This window comes from Diuraphis noxia, unplaced genomic scaffold (genome assembly GCF_037042655.1).
Source record: "Diuraphis noxia isolate RWA-SAM2 unplaced genomic scaffold, SU_Dnox_SAM2 contig0001, whole genome shotgun sequence".
In the NCBI taxonomy this organism is placed as follows: domain Eukaryota; kingdom Metazoa; phylum Arthropoda; class Insecta; order Hemiptera; family Aphididae; genus Diuraphis; species Diuraphis noxia.
In genome coordinates, this window is record NW_028301711.1 from 78279390 (window position 1) to 78295084 (window position 15695).

At 28.1% G+C, this 15695-nt stretch overlaps 1 protein-coding gene and 1 pseudogene across 1 annotated transcript; one reads left to right on the forward strand and one right to left on the reverse strand.

Annotated features, from left to right (window-relative positions):
* Nucleotides 1–93: 93 nt before the first annotated feature.
* Nucleotides 94–15465, reverse strand: slf (C-type lectin domain-containing protein slf). The gene is made up of 4 exons (XM_015520355.2): nt 15311–15465; nt 7013–7163; nt 4679–4858; nt 94–1064 (listed from the first exon to the last, which is right to left on the reverse strand). The coding sequence occupies exons 2-4, from the start codon at nt 7161–7163 to the stop codon at nt 682–684; spliced, it is 714 nt and encodes a 237-aa protein (XP_015375841.1). The 5' UTR covers nt 15311–15465; the 3' UTR covers nt 94–681.
* Nucleotides 5672–6383, forward strand: LOC149061889 (uncharacterized; annotated as a pseudogene).
* Nucleotides 15466–15695: the final 230 nt, after the last annotated feature.

Genomic DNA, 15695 nt, shown 5'->3' on the forward strand with positions numbered 1-15695 from the left:
AAGAGACAGTAGAGTATATTAATCCGATATTATTAATCCGTTTTAACGTGAACTTGGATGTTAGGACACGGAAGGAAAGCAATTAATACGATGTGTATCATCCGAACGTTTATTTATACGAAAACAGTAGTTATATATCAAAACGAACGATAAGTTATGACAATTGCGGTCACGGCTAAATTTAATGAACCGAATTTTATCAATTAAAACATTTAAGATAAAAAAAAATAATTAACTTAAAATATATATTTATGTATAATATAATATAAATATAGTATTATTTGGGAATGATGAAGATGAACAACGATTATGGAATGAGGGCTGGAGTAAGAGATAAGTCACACGTCCTCTACGATTTTAACTTCAGAAACGAATAAGTTCTAAGAAATTTTAATGTCCTGCATTGGTGGAGACTTGTATGATTCGAGACACAATCATATTTAATCGGTCGTTTTATGGATGTCTGTTCATACTTATAGTATTTTTTAAAAAAAACCGCAATTTTAATTCTAAGGGCCCGGTCAATGAGTAAAAAGTACAATCTGCACTGGATGTGCATATATTAAGCTATAATATATTTTGATGTGGGACGTTTTTCACTTATCTCAAAAGTAAGAGGAGGTGGTAGGGGATAATCACATGGGAGGGTTGTGATTTTTGTGAAGGCGGTGATGGCGTTGTTTAGAGCTGGAGTCCAGGGTTGGTGGCGGCCACGTAGCTAAGTAGCTCGTCGCTGTCCTCGCATACAAACGGTTTCTCATGATAGCAACCGATGTCGTGCCACGCTATGCCGTCGCCGTATACGTTGTTGAGCACACTCAGGCATGACTCCACTGTACCATTGATGTCGAACTCGGCATTATCCGGTTGTGGTGTTTTCTTGTGGCCACTCTTGCTCCACGGGCTGTACGTCCAGCCAACTGGTGTCTGGTTAGTAGCCGGTATCTTTCCACGGGTAGCAGACCAGAACCATCCGTTCACAGACTTAGGTTCAAGGTCCGACCGGTTCTCGCAGCCCTTAAAATCACATAACCGTCCACTGGTCCATATGTACGGAGCGTCGTCTGCGAAAAATCGAATAATAAAATTATATTATAGGTAAAGTGCTGCGTTCTTGGGTGCCTAGGTAGCATAAACAATCATTCAATGAATTAAGACCATGTGACATAATAATATGAACTAATGGTCCTCCCCTATACTTAATTTAGTGACCACTTTACTACATTGAATTAATCGATTTTTTATGCAACCTGGCATATATATATATATTATGATAAAACGTATACCGGAATAGGTATGGTATATTATAATATATAAACTATAAACATCTGCTTCGTATTGTAACGTTATTATTATTATTATTATTTTTATTATCATAGCCTGATTTAATGTAGTTATAAATGCTGGTCTACAGTTAGCAAAAATAAACTATTGGGCATTTACCACCCAATGTTAAATATTACGAAGACAATTGCTAATAATAACTGATTGGTGGTTGATTACCTATAACAGTTAGTCAATTATTATATTTTATAAATAACTTTATCAGTTTTATCATATGATTTACACCTAATTGTATGTATATTGTATCCACATATGGACATATAGTCATCACTATTCACTTTGTATTTTTGCATCCAAACCAAGGACAGATTTTAATCATACATAATATGTATTAACTTTAAAGTGGCCCTTTCTGTATTTTTCTCACTCGTTTAGGAGTAAACGATATTTTTAAATAGTTCTGAATAATTATATAAATCACATTGTTAAAATGTAAGTTAGTTTCAATATTAAATCCAAATTTATTTTGCGTCAAACTACAGTTTTCAAGAAGAAACTATAAACAATTACAATGTATGTACCTTTCAAATATATTGTCCATATACCTTTACAGAGGAATGAAATAAAAGCCTGAACAGCGAACCGTTTTAATTTACATTAGCTTAGTACATATAATTTATAACAGAAGTGTAGACTTATTGATACAAAATATAACACATTATAACAATGGGCAGTATGTAACCAGAATTCAACAGAATTTAAAATTGTTTTTCTTCTAATAATATAATAAATTAGTTGACATATAATCAGGACACAATAAAGACAGTGGATGTTATCCAGTGATAGGACGTAATTTATTATAATAAGCACCAGACTTATTCTTTTTTTTATTCTTACTTATCCAGAATCAACCTCACACCCAAAAAAATAAAAATAGACCTTTATACGATTATCAATCTTCTAAAACAACATAATATACCTATACAAAACAAAATATATTATTGATCAAATTTTAAATAATATTATGATTTTATACAACATATTATTATCATCACTTATCTTCAAGTTTTGTACCTAACGTGCTAATGTAACTTTTAAAGCATAACATGCACGTATATTTTTATATTTTCATAATTTATGGATAAATAGAAATATGATTAGATACTAACCAAATTATCATTAGATATACTCGTATATTGGAAACGCATAAAGTATTTACTATTTAAGTTTAATATTATATAAATCAATAATTTATATGTTGTACCTACATTATTGGTTGATGTTAATTTACATTTTTTTTAATTTGTTTTTAATAAAACGCCAAGAATAAATAACCAGAACATGTGCATCGGATTATGAAAAACACAATTAATTTAATTGATAGTGACGCCCACCGTATCATCAATTAATAATTATATCTTGTATAATATTATACACACTTTATTTATATATATATATATTATGAATTTATGCATAATATTGAAAAATAACATTATTTATTATTATCTATTTTATAAAGTTTTTCTTTGTGAGGTTTTCAATTTTTCATTGATTTAAAATTTTTCTTGTTAGCCTTTTGAAAGATTTATAAAATGTTTGAAGAATAATGAATATTAATAAATAACAATAATATCAATTATTGTTATGTTTTTAGGTACTTATAAAACATGAAAAATCATCAAGCCATCACCTTAATAGTAAACCATTTCAAACTTCACTCTTTAGTGTGTAGTACTCTTGTTGTATATTTACAATGTAGGTAATATTTGTTTTATACAACAATGAACGATGGGGTACGGAGGAGAAGCTATGCAATAGCGATTTCTTCTCCAGTTCTTGATTCCATATGAAAAAAGCATGAAAAATTACATCTTTGGTTAGGTAAGTGTCAACCAAATTAAATTTTCAATTGAGTAACGTTTAAATAATACACTTACATATTGGATAAAAGAATAAGGAGAAACGTACTAAATGTAGTGGGTTAAATGTTTTTAAAAATATTTTGGCATGTTATTCGAAACACAACTGTTAGTTGAACGTAAGAAAAATTTCACATTATAATGTGTTCATAAACGAAGCACGTGCATGAAATATGATATTGTATATGAGTGAAACTGTTTAGACAGTAATAGCTAATAGATATATATTTGATACTAACACAACATCTTTATACTAGTAAAATGAAATAACTATTTTGTGGTGGTTTTATTTGCAACAACACCGCGAGGAATAATAGTTCTACAAATTGCGAATTTAATTAAGTACATAAACAAACTAAATTATGTTTAATTTATTTACACATTAAGCCACTATTATAAAACATTGGTAGGTACCTCACTCTTATTTTTTCCGTCAGTCAAAAATATTATAAATATATAATAAACATAAGCGTATCTAACTATAAAATCATCATTTGTTGTTACGTAATATTACTTATTAGTAGGTACCTACCCATTGTTACTCTTTTATTGAGTCCTTTATTATATTGAATACCTTTCAGTAACCTATTGTGAAGGTCGTTGAATAACTTTAAAAAATTTAACAATATTAACCTACCTATATACACACCAACTGAATTAAACACAAAAAATAAAAATTTTCTTTTATTAAAACTTGCTAGTGAATTATATTACACACTGGTTAGTTGTAACGTGCTGAATCGTTCTCACGAAATTGCAGCAGGTTGTTAAATAGATGAACAAATATAGTATACTCGTCATATATAGTAATATATTAATAATTATTTTTTAACCATTTTGAGCCAGACCGGGCTAGATCTGCTTGAAACAAAATTCCGATCAAGCTGTAGCTTGTTGTAAAACAATGATCATAATATAGGTTAGGTTTTTGTAATAGAAAGCAAAAAATACATGTACAAAACAATAATTTCAGATATACAGTTGGAGTCAACCAGTGAGAATATGTTATGAAAGTAACGCCCTTGTCTTAAATGTTGATGTTCATTAATCAGCTCTTGTAAAAAAATAAATACGTTTCACAATCATAACACATAATATTATGTATTTTTATTCTTTATTCAAAATTTTGATATATCTTACTTATCAAAGTATCGAATACCAAATGTGTTATATATAAAAAAAAGTAACTCAATATGTTCACAAAACATAAAATTAATTCATAGCTACTTGAGTTGAAAAAATATATGAACTAAATAAGTAAGGCCTATTGCTTAATAGAAAAAAAAAATAGACTATTACCTACCATTTCATCAAATTTATCTATAATCCATGCTAAGTGTAAAATTATAATTATGAATTATAAAGTTGTAGTGTGGTTTGTGCACTCTGATAATAATAATAATAATAACAATAAACAATCATTGTTTTCCTTGTATTGTAGATAATAATTAATATTATTAAAAATAGACACTCACTTTGTTGAATCAGTCGGAAAATGAGATTGTTTTCTTCTTGAGTTTCAATTGATACAAGATCCATGCAGTATTCTCGGCAGATATTTCTTGCTTCCAACCAATCGACTTTGGATGTTTTGTATTGTTGCGTGTGGCCACTGTAGAAATAATTTCGTCCTTTGTACGTAAATTCTTTCGGCCCTAGAAACAAATAAACAATTATGTCACGTGATTGCAGAAATCTGTTTTTTCACTACAAATAAACAAAATTGCGTATGGATAACAAAATATTATATTATACTAGTCGCATCAGAAGCGTAGCCAGGATTTTTCTTGGGGAAGGCGGGATCAATTTTTACACATCGATGGTTGTTTACCTAAGTTCTTCCATAAGTTTAACAAGTAGAAAAAAAATAATAAAAATAGCATTGAATTTTCTTTTTATATCTTAAAAAACAATTTAAGAATTTTTAGCGACTTTCGTAGGCAATGAAAATAATTTTTTTAATTTTTCCTCATTTCGGGAGGCGAAGGGTTCTGCAGCCCCCTCAGCCCTCCTCCTGACTACGCCACTGGGTCTTATTCTAGATAAACTTAAAAAACTGTTATCAACGATGGTGATAGTTATTATCATTTGTTTATTTAACATGACCTAACCCAGCATAGTTGCTAGTAACATGTTGGTACAATGAAACACTAGAAAAATAAACAGGAAAAATGCAATCCATTAAAAACAATTATTCTAAATAATTAATCGTCATCGAAATCATTCACAGTAGATAATATGTCATAAAATAATTGTTATAAAATATTCCAAACGTAACTAAATCACCTATAGGTTTACGAAGAACGTTCTCTTGTGGATACTTGTATAATAAGGCAATTTTGAGTAAACATTTTACAAACGTCGTATAATCTCCAGTTGGAAAATTTTCAAATCTATGCAGTTATATATATATATATATTTTATAAATATTCCGATGAAAATAGCCACATGCCCCTACACGAATGTTTACATATTTTGTCTGTGTTCATTACATAAATATCCTTTCTCGATAGCTATTGTAACGAATATGCACGGTCGCCGTTTGTAGCGCAGAAAATATTTCAACGTAACTTGTCCGGAGCCGTTCGCGACATGGGTAACGTTGTAGAAAAGACATCATCACAGTCATTATTCGACGACTACAGTAACGCAAACAAACAACGATTCGACTGCGTCGTCCTCTGAAGTCGCGCTGCTGTCTGCGCACGTCAACGACAACGGTGACGATGACGTCGAACAATATTGGACTGCAAAAATTGGGCAAATCGACAGCAGCGGACGACTACAGGGGGATAAAAGGCCGTTGTAAGGCGGAATAGACCGATTGCGGCTGCGGTGACACCGATCAGCCGCCGTGGTAGGTCGTGGTTGACGGCGACGCGGGAGCGTTATTGTCGACGGCCGCTGGACGTCAGGCACGACCAAGCCGACCACCGCAGGTTTGAGACTGGAGGCGGTCGATGTGTTCGCGGACACGCTACCAAAGCCAAAGTAGAGTCAGCTATCACAATCGCCGTCGGTCGGCAGATCTGGCCGAGTCAGTCTATGCAATTGAGGCCGAGAAATTGACCGCTGTGGCCAAACCCCAACCCCGCCCTCGTAAGTTTAAAAGAACAACAGCCGGCCAAAAGAGGAGGAGTTAATATAACAGAGACTTTTGTGAATGAGTTTTTAAACGACCTAAATAAAATGTTTTCATAATATTTATGAACTTGCGATAGATCTGAAATAATATATACGGAAAGGTACAAATAGTCTGAACAACACCGAGTTAAAGTAATATGTTTGAATATTTTTTATAGTCATAGACTAAATATTAAATATATGTATATTATAATTAATTTAATTTAGTCTTATTCTTAATTTTGTCTTTTGATAAATGAAATAAAATAAACATTTCGAACACCATATCATACTATACCATGTTAGGTACGAGATATTATATTTTTGTAACATTTAATAAATAAGTAAAAAATTTCAAAAATAAATAATGAATTAAATTAAACAATTAATAACATGTATAAATATTTTTTTTAACATTACATTTGAACGATTTTTAAATACCACTGGTTATATTCTGCTATTGAATGATGAAATAATGTGTCTTATAATGCTCTCTCTTACAACTAATCAATGTATGGCAGTAATACGTGGTTTTCCATTTAACCTGCGTCCAGGTCAGACATCAGTGTATAACTTATTTATATCATTGCATGTTTATATATAATCCAGCGCGAATGTTACACTTCCAAGTGTTTGTTTATAATGTTAATATTGTGTAACATTACTATTTAACGTGGCCGACTTACTTTGACTACATTTCTGAGCAACAGGTAGGCTGAGGAAACGACCAGGCTTCTGTGTAACGGGGTTGTTGGTTTTCACCTCTTTGATAGCAGCCAAGCAGCCCGTCACCGTCAGCGCTAAGGCGAGAAATCCAAAAGACACGGTTCCAGTCATCTGCGACAAAAAAAAAGGTTAAGTTATGTAATGATATGCTCACATATCATAATTGTATATTGCTTATTTATCCAATAAAATTAATAATTTTAATCGAAATTTAACAGTGTTGTTTTTCTTTAGTCTGAGTGTTTAATAAAAAAAAACCTTTATTTATCTTATTACGTCAACTGCGCATTCAAATACAGCTGCGAATAAGGTAAGGTGCATGCGTATATATATTTATATAATTTTATATATTATATTGTATTTATTAAATTTTTATAATTTAATAATTAATATTTTATTATTACGGTGTACTTGATCGTTCACGAATCACGACCTCGAGAACGACGAGAATCCTCCGACGATCAGGAGGAAGGTAATAGCGCAATTTTAATATTTATATCTGGTAGCTTATTCTCCAGCTCTTATAAGAGTAGAGAACAATACAGATCCTTTAGTGTAACTTAATAAATCAACCAAACATCCTTTTATTTCTAATATCATCCATTAATTAATATTACTATTGGCAGGAGCCTTAGTTATATTTAATAGTTGTACTAACTTAGGTATTTTATTTATTTTAGTTATATTATTATATTTTTATTTTTATTTTATTTCTTTTCTTTTATTTATGCGTTATTACAGTTAATAAATTAACGTAAAAATTATTCAAATGAATACCTCCCAAAAAAGCTCTATCGTACAAGAACCACAACATTATTATAATTTTTGTTTTTTAGATTTACATAAGTGTACCTAATAATAAAATGATATAAAATAAACTTCTAACTAGAATACTAGATATTATATTACTATAATTGGTACCTACATATCTTGCGTTCTAACATGTAAATTCAAATTTCTCGAAATACAGTGATTTTTTAACTATAATACTGTAATAGATTGCCATGACAAATAAAATAACTTTTTTTTAATCAATATTAAAATTTTTTTATACTGAAAATTAAAAATAGCTTATTTTTAAATCTAATTTTAAAAAAAACATTTATTTAAATAATTTATTTTTAAAATATGAAAATTGTTTGGATTAAATTATTTTGAAACGTTATGCTGGGAACCTCAACTGTAATTGTTAAATTTTAAAGTAAGATTGTGCACCACCTTATCAAATAATATTGATAATAGATTTGTATACAACGATATAATATGTATAATGTATAATGTATATGCTACATTGCTATATTGAATGATGAAATAAAATATTGTTTATTTTCTTTAAGTCAACAGTGAATTTAAGTAAAATAATTAATACAACCTAAGGTTTTAAAAACAAACTGTAGGTATCTATTAAACATGTCTTTAAACATTGATTAAATTCAAAATTCGTTGTTCAACTCTAATTATCAATTAAAATATACAATAAAGTAGTCTTAATTTCAAACTTGAAACGTGTTCTTATAAATAGAAATCATCATATCATTAATTCAAACTGATATTCGTATTAAGTTGATTTAATCTATAAATTTTAATTCATTAACTCGTAAGTATGAATTTTAACACAGTACGAAAATAATTTAAATACATTTAAGTAAAAATATAATGATTAGTTGTTCATGCTACATTAGATCACAATTTGTTCTGTATTTTACTAAAATCAGTAAATGCATATTGAAAGTAAGCATATTAATATTTTTTTCATAATATATAAAATCGCACATATAATAGATCAATATAAAATAATGAACAATGATAAATATAAAATTTATACAGTGGGGGTTCTTTTATTATGAACTATTATCATTATTTCAAAAATTATCAATGTTTTAGAAAATATTTTTGTTACAATATGGTTTTAAGTTGTTACAAAACAACGGTTAAAAAAATGACATATTTTTTTATTCTTTTTATTTTTTAAAAACGATATAGGTACAGTTTTAATTTAATTTCTGAAACGGAATATTTTTCCGAGTGTTTCGGTACATGAAATACAAATTTAAGAATAGCAGTTTATGGGTTAGGTACGTATTTATAGTTTTGATCGGTGGAGTTAAGTATGGTAGGTACGCTGTTACCCAAATGTTGGTCCACTATTATCTATTCCACAATTAGCTTTAAATAATTAGCTTTAAATACTTATAACTATTCGCGGTGCAAACTGTAAACTCCCGAAGTAATATAATAGAGATTAAGAGACGTAGATAATGGCAATATGACTTTCTACCGACTCGAACAAATGGATTTTATTGTAAATGCGTCGAAACGATTCGACTCGCTGTAATCATCGCGATATTTTATTGCGCACGTTATATCGTTGACACCAGCTATACATTAAAATATTATATTTTTATATTTTATGCAGCCGATTTACAAAGTAGAACCTCGTCGCGCAGGTAGGTACCTGGGTATATAATACCTTGGTCACTTGAGTACATATCTATATAGTTGTATAATAACAATTTTATAATAATCGAACACAGTGCAAAACACGCATCGCCGCGCCGCGGTTGATTCCATCTTCTTCGGTTGGATTATTTGCCGAGTTGAAAGGCCATTTTTGCAGCCCGACCGCAATGTTATGCCTATATTATTATAATGATACCATGTACCGCCCACTTCTACCTGTAACCTCTAACACACGGTGAACACTACGGACAACGAAAGCGTATCTCATTAGCCGTGCACGGTTGCGCAACGCAGTGCACATTATTATATTATAATATTATAATATTATGTAGACGGGCAAGAAATAACATGATACTCGGTTCCCGGTTCGTGTAAACGTGTTCATTTGTAAACGTTTGTAAGCGTGTGTAACCATTGTTGCCAGCGGAATATACCTATATACCTATAGCCGTCGCCCAAGACGATGAGAAATCGGTTCAGTCGCATTGGACGTCGCCGATAAAACTGCTGGGTTTTTAATGGAACTACCGTTACACAATACTCAAGTATGATAATTTAAAGTATGCGTTGTATAACATAATAGTATGTACGAAGTGATTCTTTTACTAAGAAAGACGAAACAGTCTTTTTCTCGACAAATTTATATTTTTGAACATTTGTATTTTTTATACATACAATTTGAGAACATACCAAATCGACAACTTAAAAACAAATATGTTTGCTCTCACGTTGGTTTTTAAAAACCTATACTAAACCAATAAATCAATTAGTTATAAATTATAAGCGTTTAAAATGTTGATAACTAGAGTAGTGCACCAATATTTTGCAAATTATCACTTGAATCATTTTTTTTCACTGCATTCGTCTGAAATCAAAATGCTTACAAGACACAAATATATGACTACCTAATCTACTACTGGTCATGTATTCAATTTATATTATATTAAACATCGAAATTCTCAGAAAATACCATATGAAATAAACAATACACCTACTTACTTTTGTTATAATTTAAGAGGAAATAAATAATGAAATATTTAATGTAATTATCTAACAATTGATTTTCATAGTTGGCTAACGGTATTATTCAAATATATTTATCTTATTGTAGTACATAGGTATAAATTTATAATACAATATGAAAGGCGTGATATTTAATTTCTCTACGCGTTATTAAATACGACGTCTGTCGGACGTTGTGGGTAATTTGATTAATATTATATATTTTGTGGTAACTGGTAACTAACAACTGCGAAATGACAATTATTAAAAGTTTCTATAAACGGAAAGTCTTTCACAATTATACATATCGCATATATAACACGCATGGTAATATTATAATTTTAATAAACTTATTGTATTGTCAGTTATAATATGTACCAAGGTATTTATTCTTATTTTGTCACAAATATAATTAATCATAATGTCCTATTATCTATGGTACTTGTGTAACAATAATGTTACATAGTGTATAATTCATGAATTTTTTTCATCTGTACAATGTATTTTATACCTACTTTGAATTTCTATATGCAAATCAGCAGCTCGAAAACTATTTAGAATATTAAAAAAGAAGCGTTTGAATCTAATTGTTAAAACATTATGTTCTACATCATACTTTTAACTCTTTTTGTATAGGTAATAATTTATAAAGAAGTAAAAAAAAAAAAAATTATCAGTGACTGGCCATATTTTCACATGTACTCATCTGCAAATAATAACTTTTTTTAACGCATATATGAATTATTATTCTTGTTAAGAAAATAAATCTAGTATATTACACATATTTTAAAGTACCACAGTAAAAAAGAGGGTAAGTGGATGTCGATCTACTGACTACTGTACAGTAGGTTATTACAAGTGAGTTACTGTAATGAATAGTATTAAATTTGAATTCAAAGATAGAATATCATTGTATACGAAAAACGATTCTCAGTGAAGATGATTTATTAGTCTAAAATATTTTATACCAAATTAATTGTATTATTATTATTTCAAAAAAAAAAATTATATATATAGATACCTATAAAGTATATTCCAAATAATATTTATTATATGCACTCAATTAATTCAGTCATTCATAGTGTTTGAAGTGTGAAATATTTCATAATGTTGTGAAATATTCCACAAAAAGGTGAAACATTGAAATTTTTTCTTATACAAATACCTATTAATGATGATTATTTATAAACAATCTAACCAATTGAAACCATAACTAGGTAATGAGTAATTACTAATTGTTTCCCCTAATATTATAAAAATTTTAATTGTGAAGGTGGGCTTTGGAAATTATTCATGAAAATAAAACTTATTTAAAAAAAAAAAAATGATTATAATATTGAAATATTTCATGACATGTATCACGATTTTAAATTTCATAAAATGTTCAAACACTAATCATTCATAGTACCTATATACAATATACTATAAAGTATAAAGTATTAGTATAAGGTCATTAACGACATTAACTATTACAACAAACCTATAACGTTGCTCTAGAAATTTCAAGTACTCACGAAAAATATTTTTAAATTACAACAATATAACTAAAATTATTATTCTTGGTTAATTAATGTGTAATTTCATCCAAATTTGAACATAAGATAACCATATAGAAAAACTGTATTCGTATAATTCTTAGATTTTTTTGTATTATAGAATTAACTACTTACGTGAGACATTGTTTTAAATTTTCATTCCTTATCTATATCATTTGAACGTATTATACATTTTTTTACAACCGAATAATTTGTAAATTTTCAATTTAAGTACCTAATAAATGTTGACTTTAAACTATTATAAAAAAAAAAAAAACGTGTATGTATTTTTAATATTTTCCAACTACTAATATATAAACATATGGAAAATCTTGTATCCAATTTTCAAACTTTTTTACCCATCTAATAAGATTGTATTGACATTTATGAAAAAAAGCGGGTAAGTCGTGTATGTCGCTCTGCTGTACAGTAGGTTACAAGTGGGTTACTGTAATGGATGGAATTAAATTTGAATCCAATGATATTATATCATTGTATATAAAAAACGATTCTGAGCGAAGATGGTTTATCTGTCTAGGATATATTATAGATTATTAAAAATTTTCAAATCTTAGATTTAAAAAGAAAAATTTTTATGAATTTCTAGTTTGAAATAATTTGCGAATTTTCGTGATTTTTACATATGTTGTCAAAATTCAAAATTTGAATGCTTGTAAAAAAAAATTGTGACTACGCATTTCTTTTATTTTTCAATTTTTATTGTAAAAATATATTATGAGCCTTGTATTAAATTTTCAAATCTTAGATATAATAAGAAAATTTTCTATGAATTTCTAGCTTAAAATAATTTCTGTATTTTCGTGATTTTTACATAATATGTTGTCAAAACTCAAACTTTGAATGCTTAAAAAAAAAATTATGACCATGTATTCCTTTTATTTTGCAACTGCTATTGTAAAAATATGTTGGGAGCCTTGTATTAAATTTTCAAATCTTAGAATTAAAAAGGAAAACTTTTATGAATTTCTATCTAAGATAATTTGAACATTGCCGTAATTTTTACGTATTTAGTCAAAATTTGAACTTTAAATGCTTATAAAAAAAAATCTAGCCTACGAATTTTTAATATTTTTTAACTTCTATTGTTACAATGTGTTAGAAGCCTTGTATTAAATTTTCAAGCTTTTCTACCGAACAAATAAATTTTTATCGATATTCATAGAAAAAAAAACTAAAAAAGTTGAAAAATTAAAATGTCAGTAAACAACTCAAAAGAAATCTAAATATTTTGAAAATTTTATCAAATATATAAAGCGCCTATATAAACATTCAGTCAAAATTTCAAGTATCTGCGGTAATTTGTTTTAGAGTTACACCAAAATAAGGAAATCGCTAAAAGTGAAAATCGAATGTTGTAAAAATTTAAATTTCAAATGCTCATAAAAATTTAATTTGAATTTCCGGTGGAATTTTTATTTGTGATAAAGATTGAAAAACTTGTAAGGAATCTTGTATTAAATTTTTAAATCTTAGATTTAAAAAGAAAATTTTTTATGAATTTCTAGCTTAAAATAATTTGTGAATTTTCGTGATTTTTACGTATTTTGTCAAAATTCAAACTTTGAATGCTTATAAAAAAAAATGTGACTATGAATTTATTTTATTTTTCAACTGCTATTGTAACAATATGTTAAGAGCCTTGTATTAAATTTTCAAGCTTTTCTGCCTAACAAATAAATTTTTATCGATATTAATTTTAAAAAAACTAATAATGATCGAAAATTTGAAATGCCTATGAATAGTTCAACTTAAGTCGAAATTTTTTGAAAATTGCATGGTGGATAGAATATACTTATATAAACATTAAGTGAAAATTTCATGTATCTATGGTCATTTGTTTTAAAGTTACATCAAAAACCAAAATCGATTTTGTCGAAAAATGAGTGTGCGTAAAATTTCCCGTTTTTACTATATTTTTTTTTCTCGGTGCTTTTGAAAATTATTGTGAATTTATAGAGTTATTTTCAACTCCTCAATGTACCTACTAAATTAAATTTTTCACCGAAATAGCTACTGTAGTTGAAAATCTAAGTATTATTTCGAAAACTTATTGTGTGACCAGACAAAAAAAATAAAAATAAAAATATACACATCGTTGTAAAATCAATACATTCATCGCTCCGTTCAGAATCTTTAATATTCAAAATACATTTTATTTATAAGATCTCAATCAATGAACTACTGCTTAAAAAGACACGGGTTAAATGTTTGAATAAAAGTACCTACTCACTAGCTGTATGATAACAACTTGAAGTGCTGTCACTTTAGAGCGTAGGTATAAACGATACACCTATTTAACGCGTGTAACTTAGAACAAAGATGCATGATGGGAATAAATCTGATTTTAAATTAAAAATTGTAAAATTAATGTAGAGTACCTACTTAATTAAAATATCTTTACATAATCATTGTCTAATGGATAATACCTAATATCAACATCTAATTAAATCAAAGAGTATCAGATAGAAACCATGGGTTACACATCTTATACACAACATAATTTACAGTTGTAATATAAATAATATTATGTTTACTCAACTAACAATATAATTTTATATTTTTACCCACACCAACATAATTTCATTTAAAAGTACACCTTAATGACCTACATAAAATATTTTAACTCTCATGTGTAAGGACTATTGTTTGTTACTCATTAAATAATATAATTTATAACGATCATTGAAATTACCTAGTATTATTCTAAATCGTGATTAAATCTACCTAGTTAATTTTGAATCTTAAAATAATGATATTATTAATTTATTTTAATAATTTAAAAAATACAATATAATACTTATTTACCTTAATTAACATTGATAATAACTACAATGTTTATTCTAATAAATATTTTCCTCATTGATAGATATTATGTTTTAAATTATTAATGAAAATTATAGATACCTACATTTTTTTTTTTTAATTTTTTTAAATTAAAAAAAAAAAACAGCAGATATTTATAATCTCGATGGTTACTGAAGACGTCATATAGTATATAATTTTTTGTTACAGTAAAATAAAGGGCAAGATTGTATTAATAATGTATAGGCACATTTGTTTTGTTAAAATAACTCATTTATATGTAACTTTATATTGTAATATACACATTAATTATAGATAAAATATTCAAAATATTTTACCTTAGAAGGCGGAATAATACATTTTAAATGATTAAAATTTGTTAAAATAGTTAAAAAAAAAAAAAAATTATAATATTATACAAAAAACATTATGATTTACCTTAATAAGTGGATGATTCAGTAGACGATACTACTTGCACAGACAAGAACACTATGAAGACGAAACAGGACCAGGGAATGTCCAAACGATAGTCAACGTCTCCGCGGCGTTGCGAGTACTATTTATAGAATTAGCTACGCCAGTGACCATTTACTTTGCGAGTCCTTCGGGCAGTGGGAGTCAGGTAAGTTCACGCATTGTTTGACCTTAAAGCAGATCAAAGTGGTGTATTCTTCGCGACAACCTTGATAACAACACAACACCGTGTCCGAAACCAAATCCTAATCACTTTCACTGTGTACATCATATATTTGAAAAAAATTAAGCAGGTGAATCATCGTTGTCCGAATTGTTTTTGCTGCGTGTCCCACAATCCTAACATAGT

Excerpts from the sequence above, each read along its gene's own strand:
- slf (XM_015520355.2), bottom strand. The coding sequence starts at position 7,163 with ATGACTGGAACCGTGTCTTTTGGATTTCTCGCCTTAGCGCTGACGGTG. Across the intron at positions 4,859-7,012 it reads TGCTCAGAAATGTAGTCAAA|GGCCGAAAGAATTTACGTAC; the intron begins GTAAGTCGGCCA and ends ATTTGTTTCTAG. Across the intron at positions 1,065-4,678 it reads TTTCCGACTGATTCAACAAA|ACGACGCTCCGTACATATGG; the intron begins GTGAGTGTCTAT and ends GATTTTTCGCAG.